Source organism: Mixophyes fleayi, chromosome 1 (genome assembly GCF_038048845.1).
Source record: "Mixophyes fleayi isolate aMixFle1 chromosome 1, aMixFle1.hap1, whole genome shotgun sequence".
Classification (NCBI taxonomy): domain Eukaryota; kingdom Metazoa; phylum Chordata; class Amphibia; order Anura; family Limnodynastidae; genus Mixophyes; species Mixophyes fleayi.
The window spans coordinates 255,056,334-255,077,064 of record NC_134402.1 but is presented as its reverse complement, the minus strand read 5'-3'; the positions used below and the strand labels follow the sequence as shown (position 1 = coordinate 255,077,064).

The following is a 20,731-nucleotide window of genomic DNA, read 5'->3' as shown; positions in this document are numbered from 1 at the left end:
CCTTCCCCCATTCCTGTTTTTCCGCATTTGAAACCCTATGCCTCTCTTTGCCTTTGCATAGAGGCACGGTTTCCTATATCTACAGCTTAATTCTCTGTGTACTTTTCCCTCCCGGTGGTAGACATGAGAGGGAGTGGAAGAGGGATCTGCCCTCCGCCCCCTGGGGGAGGATTGTTGGGAGATCATAAGGGAACAGGCTGCCACCAGCTCTATTTCCACCTTGGTCAAGGAGAACGCATATAAAATACTCTACCGGTGGTACTACACCCCCGACAAAATTACTAAAATGTTCCCCTCTAGTTCTCCACTATGTTGATCTGGTTGTGGCCAGATGGGATCCTTTTTACATATTTGGTGGACCTGTCCTAAAATATCCTCCTTTTGGGACCGAAATAGGGCCCTCCTCTCCTCCCTCCTTCCGTGTCCTGTCTGTAAAGACCCATGGTCCTTTCTTCTTTGTTAGCCTCTGATTGATCGCCCCTTAAAATATCTGGATATTTCCGGCATTCGGCAACAGCATGTAGGAGATTGCAACAGCTACAAGAGCAATTTAATTTGCCCTGCCACCAACTGAATCAAGATGTAGTGACAATGTGGAATTTCACCCTGTATATGCTTCTGCGGATGGAATAACAGCAAAAAGCCATCCTCGCCCTCTCCACAAGCCATGGCATTGGAAAAGGAGGGGGGATGTATTTTACTCAAGCGCAGTGGAGAATACTATCCGTGTTGTGCAAGGTCCTGAAACCATTCGAAGTAGTCACCTGTGAAGTCAGTTCAGACACCGCTAGCTTGAGTCAAATGATTCCTTTAATTAGGCTTTTGGAAAAGCAGCTTGAGATACTGAAGGAGGAGATTAAACAAACCAATTACGCTAAGTATGTCGGACTTGTAGATCAAGTACTTTATTCGCTTCACCAGGATCCAAGAGTTATCAAAATCTTGAAATCGGATCACTAAATTTTGGCAACTGTGCTTGATCCTCGGTATAAGAGTTATGTCTTCTCTTTGTTTCCAACTGACCGAGATCTGAAGAGATGCAAGGAGCTCCTGGTGAGCAAGATGACAGCTCAAGTGTTATGTGACAGGACAGTGTCTCCTCCTTCAGTTTCTCACTCAACTGCTGCTAGGAAAAAACTTAGCTTTTCCAAGAGACCCAGGGATGATGCAGATGACTCAGCACAACATTTTGACATCTGGTCTGGTGTAAAAGAATTGACCAAAAAACAGAACACCTCTGCCGTAACACCTGAGCCTACTATCAATATCCAAAGGATGGTGGAGGATTATTTTCACGACAGCATAGAAATAGACACATTAGACAGTCCCTTTACACACTGGAAGGAAAAAAATGGAATTTGGAGACCCATGTACCAACTCGCTTTGCACTGCCTAAGCTGCCCACTCTCCAGTGTGTATTCGGAACAGCCGGGAACCTTGTCAGCGATCGGCATAGGAGGCTACTTCCTCAAAATGTGGAAAAGATGATATTCATAAAAATGAACTTCAATTTCCATGAGGAAGGCATTTCCTGCCAATTACATCAAAATACTGAGACTTCTGTAATGGTTGATTCCATTGGTAATGAATTAATAATGTGTGAGCATGATGTAGAAACTGATGAGGGTGAGGATGAGGCTTAAGATGATGACAACAACATTGTCACAATGTAGGAATGCGGCAACCTGCGGATATTGACACTGCTACACTAGGAGACGCGGAGTCTAACACGCCGCTGGTCTTCACCAGGAACCCCCTCAAGGGAGTTTGGATTTCGCGGCAAACGACGTGCAGGTCGCGGCCCTCCCAGGAAGCTATCCGCGAGATGCGTTGAAAATCGTGGTCGTACAAGCTGAGGTCAGGAACCGTGTGGGCAAATAAGGTACAGAATCAGGAAACAGAGAGTAGTCAGCAAGCCAAGGGACAATCCAGAGAATACGGCACAAATCCAGAGGGGTATCCAAATCAAGGTCAGGGAGAGCCGGGTCGGTACACAGGATATCAGTCAGAATGTTCAGAAACATAGAGAGTGCTGGAGGCTAGAAGGAACTAGTTGCTCTGGTACTCTAATGGTTGCCTAGCAATGGGGCGCTCAGCGAGGAGAAGACGTCCGTCCCCAGCCATCGAGGAGCAGCGGGAACGGCGTCTGACAAACATCTTGCCACAGTAGAGTTCATTAACAGCACTGTTACCTTAGATGCCTTAAGTCCATTGTTAGCATGTTTTGTAGGGGCCCAAACAAACCAAGCACATCAGCCTCAAAAGTGGCACTCTTTGTCACTGAAGTGCTTGGTTTGTTAAAGTGTGCTTGTCCTTTTTAAGATCCAATATAAGGACAATTCCTTCTTGCACCACTTTTCCTTTCAGCTACCACTGTGTGCCAATGTTACCTACATGTGCTATATATACTGTTGTGCGCTTTGCAAAAATATTAGACACCCATTGATGATGCAGATTACTCAGCACAACAAAAAATTGACCAGAATTAGTAACACCTCTGCTGTAACTCCACCTGATCCTACTATCAACTATCAACAACCAAAGAATTGTGGAGGATTATTTTTATTTTTTTTGAACGGTATAAAGACAACAGTTTTTTTTAACAAAGAACAACGTTGCTTGCAGAAGTAATGTAAGCATGGATGTCTAAATAGACGTGTATATGTATTGCCACATTCTACTTTGCTGCTGTTTTCAAAAGTATTGCACATAGTGTTTGTAATCTTCACTTTACGTCAAAGGTACCTAACTATATTATCATTTTTTGTGAATTGGGGCTGATTCGAAGCTCAGTGATGAACTTGCTTTTTGCTGTGAATTACAATGACTCTTTTTAGTGCATTGCCTGGCACCCTGGATTGAGCTGTCGAAGTCAGCAAATTGGATAAAGTCATTTCAATTAAAGTCGAGCAAACTTGGTTGTCTTTGTCTGAAAAGATGCGTACGGTACGCTACGACGTACAAGGGCACGCTACGGCGTGAAAGGGCGTACGCATCTACTACACGTGGCAGCAACAGTAATTGGTCTTTTACCATACATTCGCACAAACACGCATACTTATAAAATAGTACACATTAATCGTAGTTGCAACACATAGTCAGTTATGTCGAAATATAGTAGTATTTATATGTTATATTAGAGTTACATGCATATTAGTGAAATACACGGAACAGGTTGAAGGAATCATATCATGAGTGGTATCATAATAAACCTCTTTACATATCCTACTGTTTGGTTCACTCTGCGAGGGAATCGCAGAGTGCATACACAAGTTATGAATGATAGGGAATTATGAACTACTTAAGACTAAGGAATCTTGGCGGGAAGAGCCGAGCATACCCCCTGGAGAGGTGACCCCCTCCTTTGGATTCCTTAGGATGAACTAGCCAATGATTGACAACCCCTTGGACCTTCCTGAGACCTGGACCAATAGATGCAAGCTATACCACCTTCATTGTATTACTGTATTTCTGTGTGTATATAAGCAGCAGCTTCACATCTAGTGTTCAGACATCTTGTCCCCAGACTTCAGGATTGAATGACTGCACACTGGATCCAGAGCGCCTGCGATAAGTAACGGCTGTATTTATTATCACTTCGCTTGAGCATATTATTCTACTATTTGCGAATAAATCTTTGTGCGTTGGAAACACAAATCGAGGTTCGACAATCGTTATTGGTTAGCGACAATACGCACATAACAATTTGGGGGCTCGTGAGCTTTGGAGGTTTCGTTGCCGATGATACGCAAGACCAACGGATTTCGGTTCCGCAACAAAGGGTGGAGACGCGTCATATACGGGTAAGAACGCAATGTGTTCAAAACCTGAATTTTACTCTGTGTTGTGAAACCGAATGTCCATTTTGCATTGTCTAGGGCACGCTAACTAGAACCTAGGGACAAAAGAGAAAACTGTTTCTTTTTACTGTCATTGTGCGTTTTAACTGTATTGCATTGCTTAGCGTATGTGTATTTCCTGCTGTGCGTACGCGAACTTCCGGTAGATTTGCCACGTGGTTAAACAATCGATTTGATAGTTATACATGCATAGTATAAATCACTTGTGAAAACCTCTGGGACATTATTACTATTGTTGGGAATTCTTTTATTTTCTGAAAAGGTGTATGTCGTGTGATTTGTTGACTTTAAATACACTAAGGTTTTATCTATTGTAAAATAGAGTGTCAGTTGCTGTTTTGACGAGGCAGGTGCCCAACTGGTGTACGGTATACGAGGCAGGTATACCGGGGGGCGGAAACTGAATACGTTTTCGCGACGTGCACCCAAGGGTATTGCTTACAGACTAGCTTTAAGCGTTGCGATTGCACCGCACGGCAAGTAAAGCCGTGATTGCGACTTGGGGGTAACGGGGAGGAATTACGTTAGTAAGGCTGGTAATTGACTTTACCGGATGCTGCCAAACGTAATAAACTCAACAGATTTTGTTGGAGAGTCAGGGGTAATCAGGAAGCTGATAACCCTTTAGTCCGCATTGATATTTCTGTATTAGGGGTCCTTGTTTAATACAAGAGGAAGCGAGTGGACGCGGCTTGTAGCAAATATGTCCACAAGCCGGTAAAATATCTCTAGCAGTAGTGTTGAAAATTAGTGGCTGAATATTGTGTTATTTCTGGAACCCTAGTTTGTGGCAAGATATTGTGATATTTCTGGGACCCTACTGTTCAATATGGGTGCTAAGCAAACGCTAGAGAAGGCTAAGGTACTGCCTAAGGAAGGTCCTATTGGTTCAGCGAGATTTCTCATGTGTAAGAAATATGGTGCATACGCAACTGCGTATTGCGACACGTGGGTCAAGATGACCAAAGATTGTGATAGGCCTTTCCCAACAATAGGGAGTTTTAATGCAGAGGTACTAAATACTGTAAAAGATAAAGTATGGTTGATTAACTCAACGAAAGTGAGGAATAAACATAATGATTGTTTAAAATTGTGGCAAATGGAAGGTAACACGTGGCAGAGCAGCGAATGCAAAGCGGAAGTAGACGTGGCGAAAAGCGCGCGCACGGCGGAAGTAGCCGTTGAGAAGCGTGGCGAACTCAGCGCATGTGGCGGGAGCGGTAAGTACAGCCGGTATTAAAACTGAAAAAAGAAAAATTGCTAAGTTGTATCCTGTTTTAAGCCAGTTTAAAACAAGTGTATCAGAAGATGAAGATGAACCCACTGTGATTTCGGCCATTGCCCATGCTGTTAGTGTACTAGAGGCTCAGCGCAAGTATGAGAAAATGGCTGAGATAGGTGAGAGTAGCGTGATCACTAGGAGTGAAAGCATTCTAAATCTTGAACCAGCAAATCATGTAGTGTCCCCTGAAGTCAGTGAACCAGAGGGTGCGTACCCAGTCCGCACAATATCAGTTCCCAATGGGAAACCGGATAAGGATGGTGTAGTTCCTTTAATAAATGTTACAATGCATTGTCCCTGGACTAGATCAGAATTACGTTCCATTATGACTGAATTCCCAGATCTTAGAAAGGAGTTGGCTAAATGTCAGAAATTTGTTAAAGACTTAGGAAATGCCAACAAACCAACCAATAAGGATTGGCGTGTAGTGTTGAGGGCGTGTCTTCCTCCCAATACTAACATACAAATTTTTTTTGAAGATTGTTTGCTGGAGGAAGATGACACCTTGACTGATGAGATTAACCAAAATAATATAGAAAAAATTGTCAAACATTTAGCCATCTATTTTCCAGTAGTAGTAAATTGGAGTAAGATTTTCACCATAAAACAAAAAGACAGTGAAACTGCGGCGGATTATTTTGGTAGAGCTCTTGCATCAATGACACAGTTTACGGGGGTATCAGATATAAGGGAGAACCCACATCATAGGGAAGTAACGGTAACAGTACTGATGGATGGTTTAAAGGAAAATCTAAAAACAAGAGTACAAACCTCAACCCCTGGTTGGAGAGGCAGCACGGTAGATTCTCTTAGAGAAGTTGCTGTGGAACATGACAAAAATATTTTTAGGAAAAGGGAAGAAAAGAGTGACAAGTTGATGACGGTGAGTATACAGGCATTAGAGGGAATGCATACACGACCACCAGCATATAACCCACATAACGGGAAACGCAGAATGTTGAGATGTTACAATTGCAAAAAAGGACATATGAGAAAAGATTGTACAAAGAGAAGGTATAATCCTAATGAAGGGTCACATAGATATCCTCCAAGGAGGGATTCACATAGACTAGAAGACTCACGCCTGCCGGCGCATGTCACAGCAGTAAATGCTGCACGGGAAAGCAATAGTCAGCGCTAGGGGTCAGGTCATACCTGTAGTCTACAGCCAGTGAGGTTAACTGAGAGTCAGATGGAAGAAACAACAATGATAATTGACATAGCTGGTAGGAAAGAAACTTTTCTTGTAGATACAGGGGCGGCCCGATCTGTGATAACCTCTCCTTTCAATCTACAGGTGACCAGTAAAACTATTCCAACTATGGGGGTAACGGGAAAAGTGTTACATTATCCTCTAACTAAACCGGCTGAGGTTACTATCGGGCCTCTGCATACTAAGCATTTGTTTCTCTTGGCTGCAGCGGCTCCTACTAACTTGCTAGGGAGAGACTTGTTATGTAAAATGGGATGTGTCATATACTGTACTTCTGATGGTGTGTTCTTAGATATACTGGAGAAGGTCGCACATGAAGTACAGGATATATTGGACACCCCTCAAAGGTTAATGTTACACTCTACTGTTATAGAACACAGTCCATCTCAAGTAAAGGGGATGTTGCTGGAAATACCAGGTTCACTATGGACCAGAGATGTACAGGACACTGGACTGATGGCAAACGTAGCCCCTGTCATGGTCAATCTAAAAAGTGGTAGGATAGCTCCAAAAATCCCACAGTATCCATTAAAACCGGAGGTGGAACTAGGGGTATATCCTGTTATTGAGAGGCTGTTACAACAAGGGATTTTAATTCGTACAGCCAGTACAGCAAATAGTCCCATTTTCCCTGTAAAGAAGAATGGGGGGAGGGGCTATAGATTAGTCCAGGACTTAAGAGGAATTAATAAAGTTGTTGAGAGCCAATTCACCGTAGTGCCGAATACAACTGTCATCCTCATGCAGATTCCACCGTCTGCCAGTCATTTTACTGTCATTGATCTATGTTCTGCTTTCTTCTCAGTCCCTCTTCACCCTGACTGCCAATACCTTTTTGCATTCTCCTACAGGGGAGTGCAATACACATGGACCAGACTACCCCAGGGGTTCATTGACAGCCCCAGTATTTTCTCCCAAGCCTTACATGACTGTTTGCAATCCTCTTAACCCCACAATGGGTCTGTTCTAATTCAATATGTGGACGATTTGTTGCTGTGCTCTGATTCTTTTATGTCATGTTTACATGATACTAAATTGTTGTTGCTTCATCTTTCACAAACAGGGCACAAGGTGGCAAAGGATAAATTACAGCCATGTCAGACTAAGGTCAAATACCTAGGACACTGCCTCACTAAGGGGCTAAGACACCTGACAACCGACAGGATTGAGGCCATACAATACATGACTCTGCCGCAGAGCCAAAAGCAGATTCGTACTTTCCTGGGGATGTGTGGATACTGTAGATCCTGGATCCCAGGTTTTTCTATTCTGGCATTACCATTGCAGGAGCTAGTCTCTTCCTCAAAACCAGAACATGTTGTACACACAGAAGAGTCAAAACAAGCGTTCTTTAATCTTAAAGATAGTCTGACTAGAGCACCTGCATTGGGAATACCTGATTATGAAAAGCCTTTTGAGCTATTTTGTAAAGAAGCTGATGGTTGTGCAGCAGGCGTCCTCGCACAGAAACATGGTGACGCTAGCAGACCGGTAGCATACTACAGTGCACAATTAGACAATGTGGCAAGATCACTCCCAACATGTCTCAGAAGTGTAGCAGCAACGGCTCTTCTGGTAAGTAAGAGCGAGGACGTAGTATTAGGACATAATTCAACTATCTATACACCCCTTGCTGTATCAGCTCTGTTAAATTCAGCCCAAACCAGACATGTCTCTTCAGCTAGATTCACAAAGTGGGAACTAGCCCTGATGGCACCCTCAAACATCACCATCAAACGATGTAGCACCTTAAATCCAGCTACATACCTTCCATATGTGTCTCTAGAGACACAAAGGGTGGGAGGTGAGGAGACCCTGGTTGATGATGAGTTAGGCAAGAATACTGACACGCATGACTGTATGGAACACCTGAATCAGACCTTTACTGCAAGGCCCGACATACGTGACACCCCCTTAGAAAATGTAGATTTTACGTTTTATACAGACGGAAGTTGCCATAGACAGACAGAGACGGGAGAGCTATGTACTGGTTACGCTGTTGTAGACGATCAGGATGTGGTAGAAGCTGAACCCCTTGGCCCACCTCACTCAGCCCAGGTGGCGGAACTAGTAGCACTAAGGAGAGCGAGTGAATTAGCAGAGGGCAAATCAGCCAATATATATACTGACTCTAGGTACGCCTTTGGGGTAGTGAACGATTTTGGGGCCCTTTGGCATCTTAGAAACTTTACGACAGCAGCAGGTACGCCAGTGGCACACTCACAACACATAAAAGGACTTCTGACAGCGATACAGTTATCCAGAACAGTAGCCGTCATAAAGTGCAAAGCCCATACCTTTGAAGAAGACCCAGTGTCATTGGGCAACAACAGGGCAGTTGAAACTGCTAAATGGGCAGCAGGGCAACCTATGACTGTATCGACCGAGACTATGATGGTTTTTCAGACATTAGACATGCAGAAATTAATTGAAATGCAAGATTTGTGTTCCCTGCAGGAAAAGGCGGTCTGGAAGGCGAAGGGATGTGGTCAAGAGTCCTCAGGACTCTGGAGGGATGGACAAGGTAAGCCTGTAGCTCCCCGAACATACTATCCAAGCCTGGCTGAAGCAGCACACGGTCTGACTCACCTGGGTAAAGAAGGTATGTGCAAACTGGTGAGAGCATACTGGTGTGCTCCCGGATTTTCCTCTCAGGCTGGTAAGAAAGCAATGTCATGTCTTACTTGTTTGAGGAAAAATGTTGGGAAAACTATTCCAACTGAGCCATCCCACATCCCTCCTACAGACGGACCTTTTCAGGTAATACAAATTGACTATATCCAATTACCACCGTGCAGGAATCTAAATCAGGTATGCCAGAAACGAACTGTCATGATGTTGAACCTGGAGACTATGTTATGATCCACAATTTCTTGCGTTCAGGTTGTTTAACAGACCGTTGGGAAGGCCCGTACTAAGTGCTGCTGACCAGTACTACATCACTGAAGGTTGCAGAGAGAGACACTTGGGTCCATTCCACCCACTGCAGGAGAGTCCATAATCCGGAGAAAGTGCAAGATAAAACTAAGACCAACGACATAGATCTGTCACTCGTGAGTCTGTTCCGGGAGACCTAAAGCCTGCAGTCGAGACACCTGAACCAGAGACGTTGCCCCAGAACTATCTTTCCAGCGATGGAGTGGCGGTTTTTGTTTTTCTTTTGTTCCAGGATTTTCCTTGTTTTTATTTTTTTTAGGACATTCTATTTTTGTGAAGGAGGATGGAGGACAGAGGAGAGTTCTGGGAGTGATACGGATGAAATGGACGCAGAGGAAAATTTATTAGGATACTCAGAGTAGCCCATTATCAAACTTGGTCCGGGGGTTATGAAAAGGTCTGCTAGCTCAGGAACTCGGAGGCAGTGTGAGGGGCTATTGTCTGATGAGTATTGTATCTGCAAGTTCTGCGAAAGGGTGGTACCAGATACCGAGATCATGGTCTGTGAAAAAGTATTGTATAATCCTGAACTTGAAACGGTGATTGGGTGACAGTTTGTTACACTATCAAAGGGTGGAGCTGTCGAAGTCAGCAAATTGGATAAAGTCATTTCAATTAAATTCGAGCAAACTTGGTTGTCTTTGTCTGAAAAGATGCGTACGGTACGCTACGACGTACAAGGGCACGCTACGGCGTGAAAGGGCGTACGCATCTACTACACGTGGAAGCAACGGTAATTGGTCTTTTACCATACATTCGCACAAACACGCATACATATAAAATAGTACACATTAATCGTAGTTGCAACACATAGTCAGTTATGTCTAAATATAGTAGTATTTATATGTTATATTAGAGTTACATGCATATTAGTGAAATACACGGAACAGGTTGAAGGAATCATATCATGAGTGGTATCATAATAAACCTCTTTACATATCCTACTGTTTGGTTCACTCTGCGAGGGAATCGCAGAGTGCATACACAAGTTATGAATGATAGGGAATTATGAACTATTTAAGACTAAGGAATCTTGGCGGGAAGAGCCGAGCATACCCCCTGGAGAGGTGACCCCCTCCTTTGGATTCCTTAGGATGAACTAGCCAATGATTGACAACCCCTTGGACCTTCCTGAGACCTGGACCAATATATGCAAGCTATACCATCTTCATTGTATTACTGTATTTCTGTGTTTATATAAGCAGCAGCTTCACATCTAGTGTTCAGACATCTTGTCCCCAGACTTCAGGATTGAAAGACTGCACACTGGATCCAGAGCGCCTGCGATAAGTAACGGCTGTATTTATTATCACTTCGCTTGAGCATATTATTCTACTATTTGCGAATAAATCTTTGTGCGTTGGAAACACAAATCGAGGTTCGACAATCGTTATTGGTTAGTGACAATACGCACATAACAGTCTGGGTCTGATAAAAACACGCATCCGGGGGGTCAGCGCACGTCACCATGTATTAGCTGTAGATATATCACAGTTATCCAAGGAACGGGTGGAGCGATCAAATGAATGATAACTGATTTCATGATCCAAGGACAATTCCATCTTGCACCACTTTTCTTTACTGACACTGCTGTGTGGCAATGTTTCCTAGATGTGCTAGGAACTGCCGTGTGTTTGTGTCATTGCTCTGTCGCTTAGCATCCAGCCAGGTCGCTGCAGTCTTTGAAAGTATATGAAAATAATATTGTGACCTGTGAGATGGTCCAAATTGACTGCAAATGACTTGAAATTAATGTTATTGAGGTTAATAATAATGTAAGGGAAAAAAACAAAATGATGTGATTTTAGCAAAAAAAAAAAAGGTATTTTAGAAAAAAATAGGGATCCAAAACCAAAACACGCAAGGGCGGTTTTGTCAATACCAAAACACGAAGTTAATCCAGATCCAAAACCAGAACATGGGGGTCAGTGAACATCTCTACAATACTTGTGTCATTCTCAAAACTTTTAGCCATGACTGTATATCACTAACAGTCTCTCTGCTTAATAGTAACTAGGGACTGAAAATACAAATTTGACAATCCACACAAGTGAAAAGATAGCTATATTTCATAGTGTTTACCTTGTTTAAGTTGTGCTTTAGGTTGTCACTATGCAGTGTTTTTTAATATTTAAACGCTTCATACATTTACAAATAGATATTTGCTTAGTGTAATGCACTGTATAACGCCTGAAGCTGTGGTGAAACTACCATGCACTCTGATTGCAAGGTTTTGTGAATATGTTGCTATAGTGAGGCGGTCAGCGTGGGACGTTCCTACACACATCGCCGTTTGTACGTGTGTTGTCGGTGTGATGATGTGACAGGGCTGTAATTGGCCAATGGAGCAGGAAGAGGCACTGTGTACACTAGTGATGCCGTGTGTAGTCATAGTGTTGTTAATAACCAGTGTGGGGCGGTGCACGCTGTGTGCTGCAGGAACAGGAAGTTGTGGGTGGAACATGATGAGGAATTGAATCGGTAATTGCAGGAATACAGCGGGCAGATCTGAGTGCACTCAGGATCTGTCGCTTAGTGGAGTTTGTGCTCGGTGAGTGCCTGTATTCATTGTCAGACCTAGTTACACATTTGCCCGTCCACAGTGAGTGACAGATAGCGTGGTTGGTGACAATGGGGAGGCATAATAAATATATAAATATATACACACACACACACACACACTTTGCTTATGTATAGTAGTGCACTAGGAAAGTACTTCAGTTGTCTTAAAGATAGATAAAATAGGATGATTTGGTAAATAGCCCCATTGAAAATAAGGTTTAATCCCTGCAATTATAGGTGTGGTTGCTAAGAATGTTCCTTGTGTTATGGAGAAGTTTCTTGATGTCATGTCTTTATTTGAAAGGAATTTTGTCATTCACATTGGATAAGGTTACAGATTTCCGCAGGTCCAATGCTATTTTCTAAGGTATTTATGTGGCAACACAGAGAACTCCCAACCTTAATGCAGGGATGGTCCCCTCTAATTCATTTGGTTTAATACAAACTTCTTAAAGGATATTAATGTTAAGACATTAATATGTTTTACTCTTCTACACCATGTACTAGTTCACTACCTCCAAGGTATTACATTGTTATCTATAGAGATGAGCAACCTGTCAGTGAGGTCTGAGTATTTGTTTTTGGAGGTCTGCTTTTTGTCAGAGAAGTAATTATTCTATTGGAAGCTTCAGATGAAACCATTGGGACACCAAGTGTCAGTGTGGTAAGGTTTGGTTCCTATAGGTTGGTTATGGTGCATTTGTGTCCATAGCCTCATTTAATTAATTGAGCTCCAAAGTGTAACTTTTGTAAACTTGTCATTTGTAAGTAGACCAATTTAAATGACAAACATGTCACTTACTGTAATTAATACAGCACAGACCTGGTAGTATTTCTATGCTTTACTGAACAGGAAATTCTATACTAAATTCAACTGGTAACTGAAATAGTGTTTCCTGGTGTGTGGACAATGGCTGCCATTTCCCCTTAGCTTCTCTGCATAGTTGGCTTACGGGAAATGCTTTTGCAGTTCAGTTAATGTACATATTGGCTTTAAATTGACCTGTCAATCTGCTCATGGCTTTCTGGTTGATCATTTCACTGCAAACTTGCCTTTATTCGCTTTCCATTCTTGTGGAAAGCTCCATGACAAGGAAATAAATAATGTACAGTATAACAATAGATGGAGAGTGGTGAGCAATCCCCTATAAATCCTCAATGAGTTTCCACTTAAGCCAAAGGCGATTAAGCAACTGGCTATATAACCATTAAGCAACTTTGTGTTGAAATTTGAATAACTGGAAGGATGTTGTGTCATTTAATTTGTAACTGAAGTAAAAAAGTAATTTACTATTGTGAAGATGTTACTACTAGAATGTAAGCTCTTGTAAGCAGGGTCCTCTCTGCTTATTGTCTTGTCTGTCTACTGTCCATCTCCCTCATATATTTTTTACTACATTCTGTGTGAGTCCCTACAGTTTCAAACATACTTTTATGCTACTTTTGCATTACTGCCTCGTGTATATACACCTTATAAATAAGTAAATAATAATAACTTTGCTTGCAGAACATAGCTTGCTCTAACTTTAATGCTACTCTACCACCTAGGAAAATATTTTCATACTGTTCCCCACCCTCCCCCAAGCCGTTTATCTCTCAGCCTCTGATGAAAATCAGGGAAAGGCAGGTGAGCAGGAGTACCAGACCCAAACCCTAATTAAGGCTCCTCCCGCTCACACGTACCACCCCAACCACAATTTACATTTAAAGATGGTGAGCTTTATTGATTTGACTGTTTATGTATTACTGGAGGAGCCTGGACAACTTGGGTCTGGCTTGAATATGTTAATATGAAAAAGTGGCTTATGTGCTCGTTAACCATGTGTGAACAATTTGGGTGTGGCTAAACAAGGGGGAGTGGTTTAAAATCATTCTGATCAGTTAGGCGACTGGAATTTAGGCTCAAACACTTGTTTCATACATGGAGTTTTAAAACATGTATTCATACATTTTTTTAATTTTAACATGTTCTATGGGGCAGATTCAATTGGCCGCAATGTTTCTTAGAACATTGCGGACGCGTTTTATTACCGTTTATACGGTAAAAAGTAACAATTACTTTTGCTTGTACCTGTATGGGACGCAAGCAAAAGTGAGCAGTACTTTAACTAAAAATAATCACCGTGTAGTGCCCCAGGGCCGTACCACTACACAGCAATTTTTTTATTTTAGAATTGAATCTGCTCTTATGACTTCTGCTGCTGTCAATGAAAACAGAATGTGCTTTTTGCCATATGCATTCTTAGGGCTGTATTCACTAAGCTTTCCCTACATGTGTGTTCCATTCACAATGTAATGGATGTAAAAAGGAGCTCTCTTGTAGACAAGGTCGAAATGCAGCAGGGAAAATGGCTTAAAGATAAAGGGAGCATTTTTCTTTAAAGATCTTCTATAGCTTCCACTTTCTAAAGCAAATGTTCACCTTCTCTTGACTTGGCTAGGTGGCAGTTCTCTTAAAATGGGAAGGACATCTATTAAGTTATGATTTTTGTTGTCAGTTCATGAAACCAGGGGAAGCATTATAGCAGTGTCTCCCAAACCCAGTCCACATACCTCCCTAGCAGTGCAGGTTTTCCAGGTGACAAGTGACATCATTATACCACCTGTGGATCTTTCCAAATGTGTCAGTCAGTAATGAACACACCTGTGTTCAAGCAAGGAAATAAGGAAAACATGTACTGTTAGGGGTACTTGAGGACTGGGTTTGGGAAACACTGCATTAAAGGATAATTTAACTTGTACATGAGAATATTTAAAAGTAACTCCCTGCTCCACTTATACCCCCCTCTGTCCTTTACAACAGTGGAGATACCAATTCTTGTGTAGGCTTCAAATAGAGCCCTAGGACTGACTGTTCCACCTCATTTTCATTTTCTGATTTAAAAGGATACATAGTATTAAATTCACAATAAAAAATAAATGTTCTCTGGCATTAACAGAGTGCTAATTGTGGAGACTCAATACTGTTGTTAATTTCAACTTATGTTTAAAGGAAATTAATTATTGGATATTTGTTTCATATCTCTCTGTAGGAAAATACATTTAATATTATGCTCTCCAGACCACCAGAGGTCCCAACTCCTGGCTCCTCTTTCTCCCCACTTACCCACATCTCTTTCTTTCTCACCCCCCCCTCCCCCATGAACATAATTTACCCTCATGTTAAGTCGCTAGCCATTCAAGTACGTAAACTGGCACAGCCATCATTTGTTTTTTAATGATTCTAGTGTATTGGGTATGTATTCTTCTACTATATGCTCATTCGAACGCCACTGCTTTGACACTAGATGTGCCATGCATGTATTGCTGCTTTAAAAAAGAATAAAAAAAAGTAATTATTTTTCAACTGATGGGAAAGGTGTACACACCCTTCACAATACTGCAACACTTGCAGAAATGTCTGTCCCTCCCGTGGCATTGTATTGATTTTGAAACGAAGGGTTGGGACAGATAGCCCCAACCATTGATGAGATTAGTCATGTAACTGCATTGTGCAATGAGCAGCATGCATTTCAAATGATTCAATCATACAAAAATAGTGATATTTTGAAACTTTGAGTGAATTGCTGTCTTACATTACATTGGGTTTTCAAACACGATAATTTTTTTAATGCAAACTTTATTATTGATCACTCCAGTCTAAAATGAAAATATATTTGGTATCCCTCTTAATGTTAGACCTAGTAGAATTAACTTTGGGTTTATTTCTAAGTTACCACAAACTACCTGTAAATCTAGCAAGGACGGAACAGTGTGCAAATTAGTCTAATTTCTTCCTTTCGCTATAATATCTAACCATATATTTATATCAACTTAGTACCACAAGAGTCAACCCAACTGCAAAACTAATATTTAGATCTTGTGATTTAGTGTATAAAGGCTTCATAATCTCCAGAAAAACAATCATTGCATAGTTGTGCCAGATCAAGGTATAAGCTAGACACGCTTTGTTATCTCTGTGTACAGGTTATGGGTTGTTTTTCTTCCTTTTGTTCAGTCATTTTCAGTTCTAACTTCCTTGTCCCACTAGCAAACAATGTCATTGTGTGCTATTTCTCTAAGCCAGCAATGAGCAACTTGATAAACTTCAAGGGCATCGTGTGCAGCTTTACAACTTTAAAAAGAGCTTCACATTACCCTTAATTTCAATAATGAAAATACATAATGACCAAGGCACCCCCATCATTCATCCCAAAGTGCCCTCACTTGCGCCAAAATTCCACCATATGCCTTCTAGTACCGCATGTATTCCAAAACTCCCCCACATGCCCCTCGCCCTCCTCACATGCACCACTCATACCCCATTCATACTGCACCAAAATCCCGGATTTTTGCCGGGGCGAGCTCAAAGGACCCGGGTCTTGGTGCAGTATGAATGGTACAAGTCAAAAATCCCGGGTCTTCAACCCGGGATTTATCGAGGGGTAATTCCCGGGTCGGACCCGGGTTGCCTGCACTATAAATGGTTTGTCAACCCGGGTTGCACAGAAAACAAGCTGATTGGCTGTCTGCCTGTCTCTGGAGGATTTGGAATTAGGCATTTCTCATTCATTTTATGCTTGCCAAAAAGAGGCCATTAATTTTCCATCTAGAAGTCTAGTCTTTTGGGGTAATCATTGAAATATGCAATGCCTAGCTTTAAAAGCTCCTACAACCTTCCCTTAAATATGTTTCCCAGTCTCTTAATGCCTTTCAGAAAGCCCTCCTAGACTAGTATGACTAAATATATAAGCCAATTGGAGGTATCCTTTATTCATTATTGTATTATTATATTGTGTATCACCATTTTTCAGCCAATGAAAACGGCTCTGGTGATGACTCCCACAAATTGCCAGGGCACAGACTTGTGCAGTATGAATGGGGTCAACCCGGGAAATTCCCGGGTCCGAGGTGCAGTATGAATGGTGTTTCTGAGCTGGGACACTCCGAGCCCCGGCAAAAACCCGTGATATTGCCGGGGCGGCAGTATGAAAGCGGTATCACTGACTAATCTGCAGTCTTAAAATATTTACCTTGCTAGCTGGATAAGATAGCAGAGAATGAATCTTAGTGGGGACTAACGTAAAGGATTTTTGGGCTGCTGGTGGACCTTGGGACATATGTTTCTCACCACTACTCTAATCTTTTGTGTTATGCTTTAGTACATGGTTAAGTCTAGTTGCAAAGGGGCATATTTTGTTGGCTTTTAGGTCATTTTAACTACTGTATGGTAGCTTTTATGCCTTCTGTTTATTGTTTTCTTAAACAAGAACTCTGCGTTCAGGAAAATATTTGTAATTACATTTTGGAGTCATTCATATTGTTTTAAATTTGCTCTTCCCATTTATGTGTTGGTGAACCTATTAACATTTTTAAAATAAAATTGCTCTTCCACACATCACAAATCAAGACAAATAGATGTTTGATATATTTTTTTTTTTTCTTTGTTTGGTCTGCTAAGTTTTTACACCACATTGAATATGGCTATTATTCTCTTTATCATTTCTACAGATTGGTTCCCAGATATAGCTCTCTCTATATGAGAAGTATCTTGAGACTATGAACAATGGTGCTACCTATACACTTTGTTATTGACCCACAGGGATGGTGCTGTGTTGGACTTATCTTCTTCATCTGGCTCTACAATACATTGTTTATACCACAGCTCATCCTCTTCCCCCGCTTTGAGGATGGGCACATCTCTGCTGCTGCCATATGGGGTAAAGTACTTAACCTAATTTAGTTTTTTCTGAATGTTTAAATTCAAGGTTAAAAACAAATTAACGCTTTGTGATAGATGGTCATCTGTAAGCTATGTAAGATGAGAATCCTTATTTATATTGCCATCACATTGGCAATCCATACAACTGCAGCTCCAACCTGTAGGTGAAAGACGGTGGTTTCTCTCAGATTTGACCATAGATCTTCTCAATTATCTGGGCATTATGCTGAATTTTTGGATTTCTAAGGGTTCATACACACTGCCATCAGTTTCGTACATTCTACAAGCATTTTTAACACTAGTACAATGCATATTACCTATGTTTGAAAATGGGAATCCATGGCTTCCAAATGGCCCCTTCATAATTTGTGATGTTTCTCGCATTTGGCAGTGTTGTGTTTCTGAATGCAGCCAGCATCATTTGCTTACATTTACCACAAGTGGCAGCCAATGCAACCTTCTAAACTTCAGTCAAAATGCAATAAAGAAACAAATGTTTTCCATTGCTGGTTGTCGATCTTTGTGTTCATAATTTAGTGCTAACCAGAACTGGTGCTGGTTATTCATTAAATAAGGGGAATATACTGCTCATTTAATTTCTTTTTACGGCATAGAATACAGTATCAATTAGGTCAATTCAGTGCTACATTATTTGGTTGTAAAAAACATTACTGACTGTAAAATAAAAATAATTTCAGACCTAATAGTTTTGGAAAACTCGTCAACATAATGCATTGTGTTTTCATAAAGTGCTATAGTGTTACATTTAGAGCAGTTTGTTGTCAACATAATGCTTGCTACATTTGAAGCATCTTAATTATTATTTTGATTTGCTTAAGTTAAGAGTACATTGGCAAGATGGTTCAAGCCTTTTTCTGTTGTCTTTAATTAATGGGGTCTTCTTATTCACTTAATGATTTTATCAGACAGCATATTACTGTGAAGTGTTGTTTTTTTTATTTTATTTTTTATTCTTAATGCGTTGTATTTTTGTCTGTGTCATTCAGCTTACTATATGGCCTCCGTCTTTTGTGTGGTTTCACTTTTAAGAGCATCAACTGCAGATCCTGGCAAACTGCAAGATAGTCCAAAGATCCCTCTGACAGGTAATGATTTTTACTTGCACACTCTTACACTTACACTTTTAGGGGACTTCTGCAAAGCATAGTGTTACTATAGTAACACTATAATGTATACAAAATGTAGACCAGTCTTTCTAATATGTCTACAATATGATTACATCTCCGAGAAAATATGTCAATTCAGCAGAAATTGTGATGATGGCCACAGAGCAATTATTCACTAACAGTAATGATGACACTTGACCTTGTCCTCACTTGATAATATTTATATAGGGCACAGTGTCCTGCTGCCTCTTTGCTATCTCCTCCTGGTTGTCCCAATGGTTTCTTAAACTCAACATAGCCAAAACTGAGCTTCTTGTCTCCCCTCCCTCAAGAGTTTCTTCCCTTCCCCTTCTCTAGATCTGTGTTGACAATACCAACTCCTCTCTTCTCCAAGTCTGATGCCTGGATGTCATCAATGACTTCTCCCTCTCCTTCACACTCCACATCCAATCGCTTCCATCTCTGCAACATTACTTTTGTCATACTCTTTCTCTACCATGATGCTTCCAAAGCTCTCTTCCATTCTCTGATAATTTCTCACCTTGATTATTGCAACCTTTTTTGACTGACCTCCACTGCACACATCTTGCTCCTTTTCAATTTATACTATGCTGTTGTAAGACTTATCTTCCTCTCCTGCCACTCCACTTTTGCCTCTCCTCTCTGCCAAGCCTTATTCTAGCTTTTTTTCCCTTACATAATCCTCTTCAAACTCCTGATCCTCACCTACAAAACCCTCTCCAACTCCTCTGCTCCCTCATCTACATAAATACTCCCCCTCACCCTCTCCAATCGACCAACGACTACCTTCTCACCTGCCCTCTGGTAACCACATCTCACTCCCACATCCAAGATTTCTCCCGTGCTGCCTCTCACGATCTATTTCTTTAAAACTATGCCCTAGCCTACAAAGCTTTATGCGCTCCCTTAAAATCCTCCTGTTCATTAAAGGATGCCATTCCACTCTTTAATCACTCCCCTGACTTCTTTAGCTCTCCTCTTCATGTGCCTTTTCACTAATACAAAGTATTCCTCACCTCTGTCACCCACTCTTGTTTTATCCCCTCCAGTCTGATTTCTAGTTCTTTTACACTTGCCCATATGTGTCACCCTATTTGTCTTCCACCTCCCCTTTAGATTATAAGCTCTTGTGAGCAGGGCTCTCTTCTTTCCTGTCCTCCTCCTCCTCCTCATTACCTTGTTTTCTGCAGGCCATCTATATTTTGCTCCCCCTCCCTGGTGTGCTCTCGGTCTCTACATCTCCTGTGTCTGTGTCTGTTGCACCCCGGCTCCTGGGCACAGGTATAGCTTGCTTTGATTCATTTTCCCTCCTCCGCTACTTCTCTTTTCTAGTTGATGTTTTAGGATGCTGCTCGTACCTTTTTATTGTACCAGAAGTGTTTATTGTATTGTTTTTTTTTTTTGCTTTGTACGGCGATGCAGTCCTTTTTGTGACACTGTATAAATAAAAGAGGAGGATATTACATTTGTATACTGCAGAAAAAGTGTGTTATAATCCAGCTGTGAGTATTGGTAAAATGCTAAAATGACTCCAAAAGTGGTTGATGCCAGGTCAGTGGACCTTATCGCTATATGCCACTTTACATAAGTGCACAGCTGGCATATTACTTCCTACGACCGTATCTTACTGAAAACAGAGCTGTCTTAAACGCATGGGCATGCTGGGCAGTTGCCCCTGGGCCCCATAGGCTTGCCAACTTTTCAGTATATCATTGCGGGAAATTTATTCAGAACCATCAAATCCTCTTTCTTAAAACGTTTAGGTGGACTAATCACCTCCGTATCAGCTGCTGTCTGTACATGCGATCTTGCTGTTGCAAATGCATAACTTGACCTCAAAGAAAAAATACATGTACTAATTGTGCATAAGCAAGACACAATCAACACACGTAATTTTTTAAAACAATTTTTGAAGCAATTCTCTGCAAATAAATTTTGCAAATGTTTGTGTTGAACACTTGATTAATAATAAAAAATTCATAGTAATTTTGTACTGTGCCATCTCCGTCTATATGATTTACCAACTGC

The 20,731-nt window shown here is 41.3% G+C and overlaps 1 protein-coding gene across 1 annotated transcript in view; it reads left to right on the top strand.

Annotated features, from left to right (window-relative positions):
• Window positions 1-11,734: 11,734 nt before the first annotated feature.
• ZDHHC21 (zDHHC palmitoyltransferase 21) overlaps window positions 11,735-20,731 on the top strand; it is a 38,334-nt gene continuing 29,337 nt past the window's right edge. Inside the window, exons 1-3 of the mRNA XM_075209782.1 lie at window positions 11,735-11,843; window positions 17,345-17,553; window positions 18,563-18,661. Coding sequence (XP_075065883.1) covers window positions 17,400-17,553; window positions 18,563-18,661 — 253 coding nt within the window. The 5' untranslated portion in view covers window positions 11,735-11,843; window positions 17,345-17,399. The remainder of the gene's footprint in view (window positions 11,844-17,344; window positions 17,554-18,562; window positions 18,662-20,731) is intronic.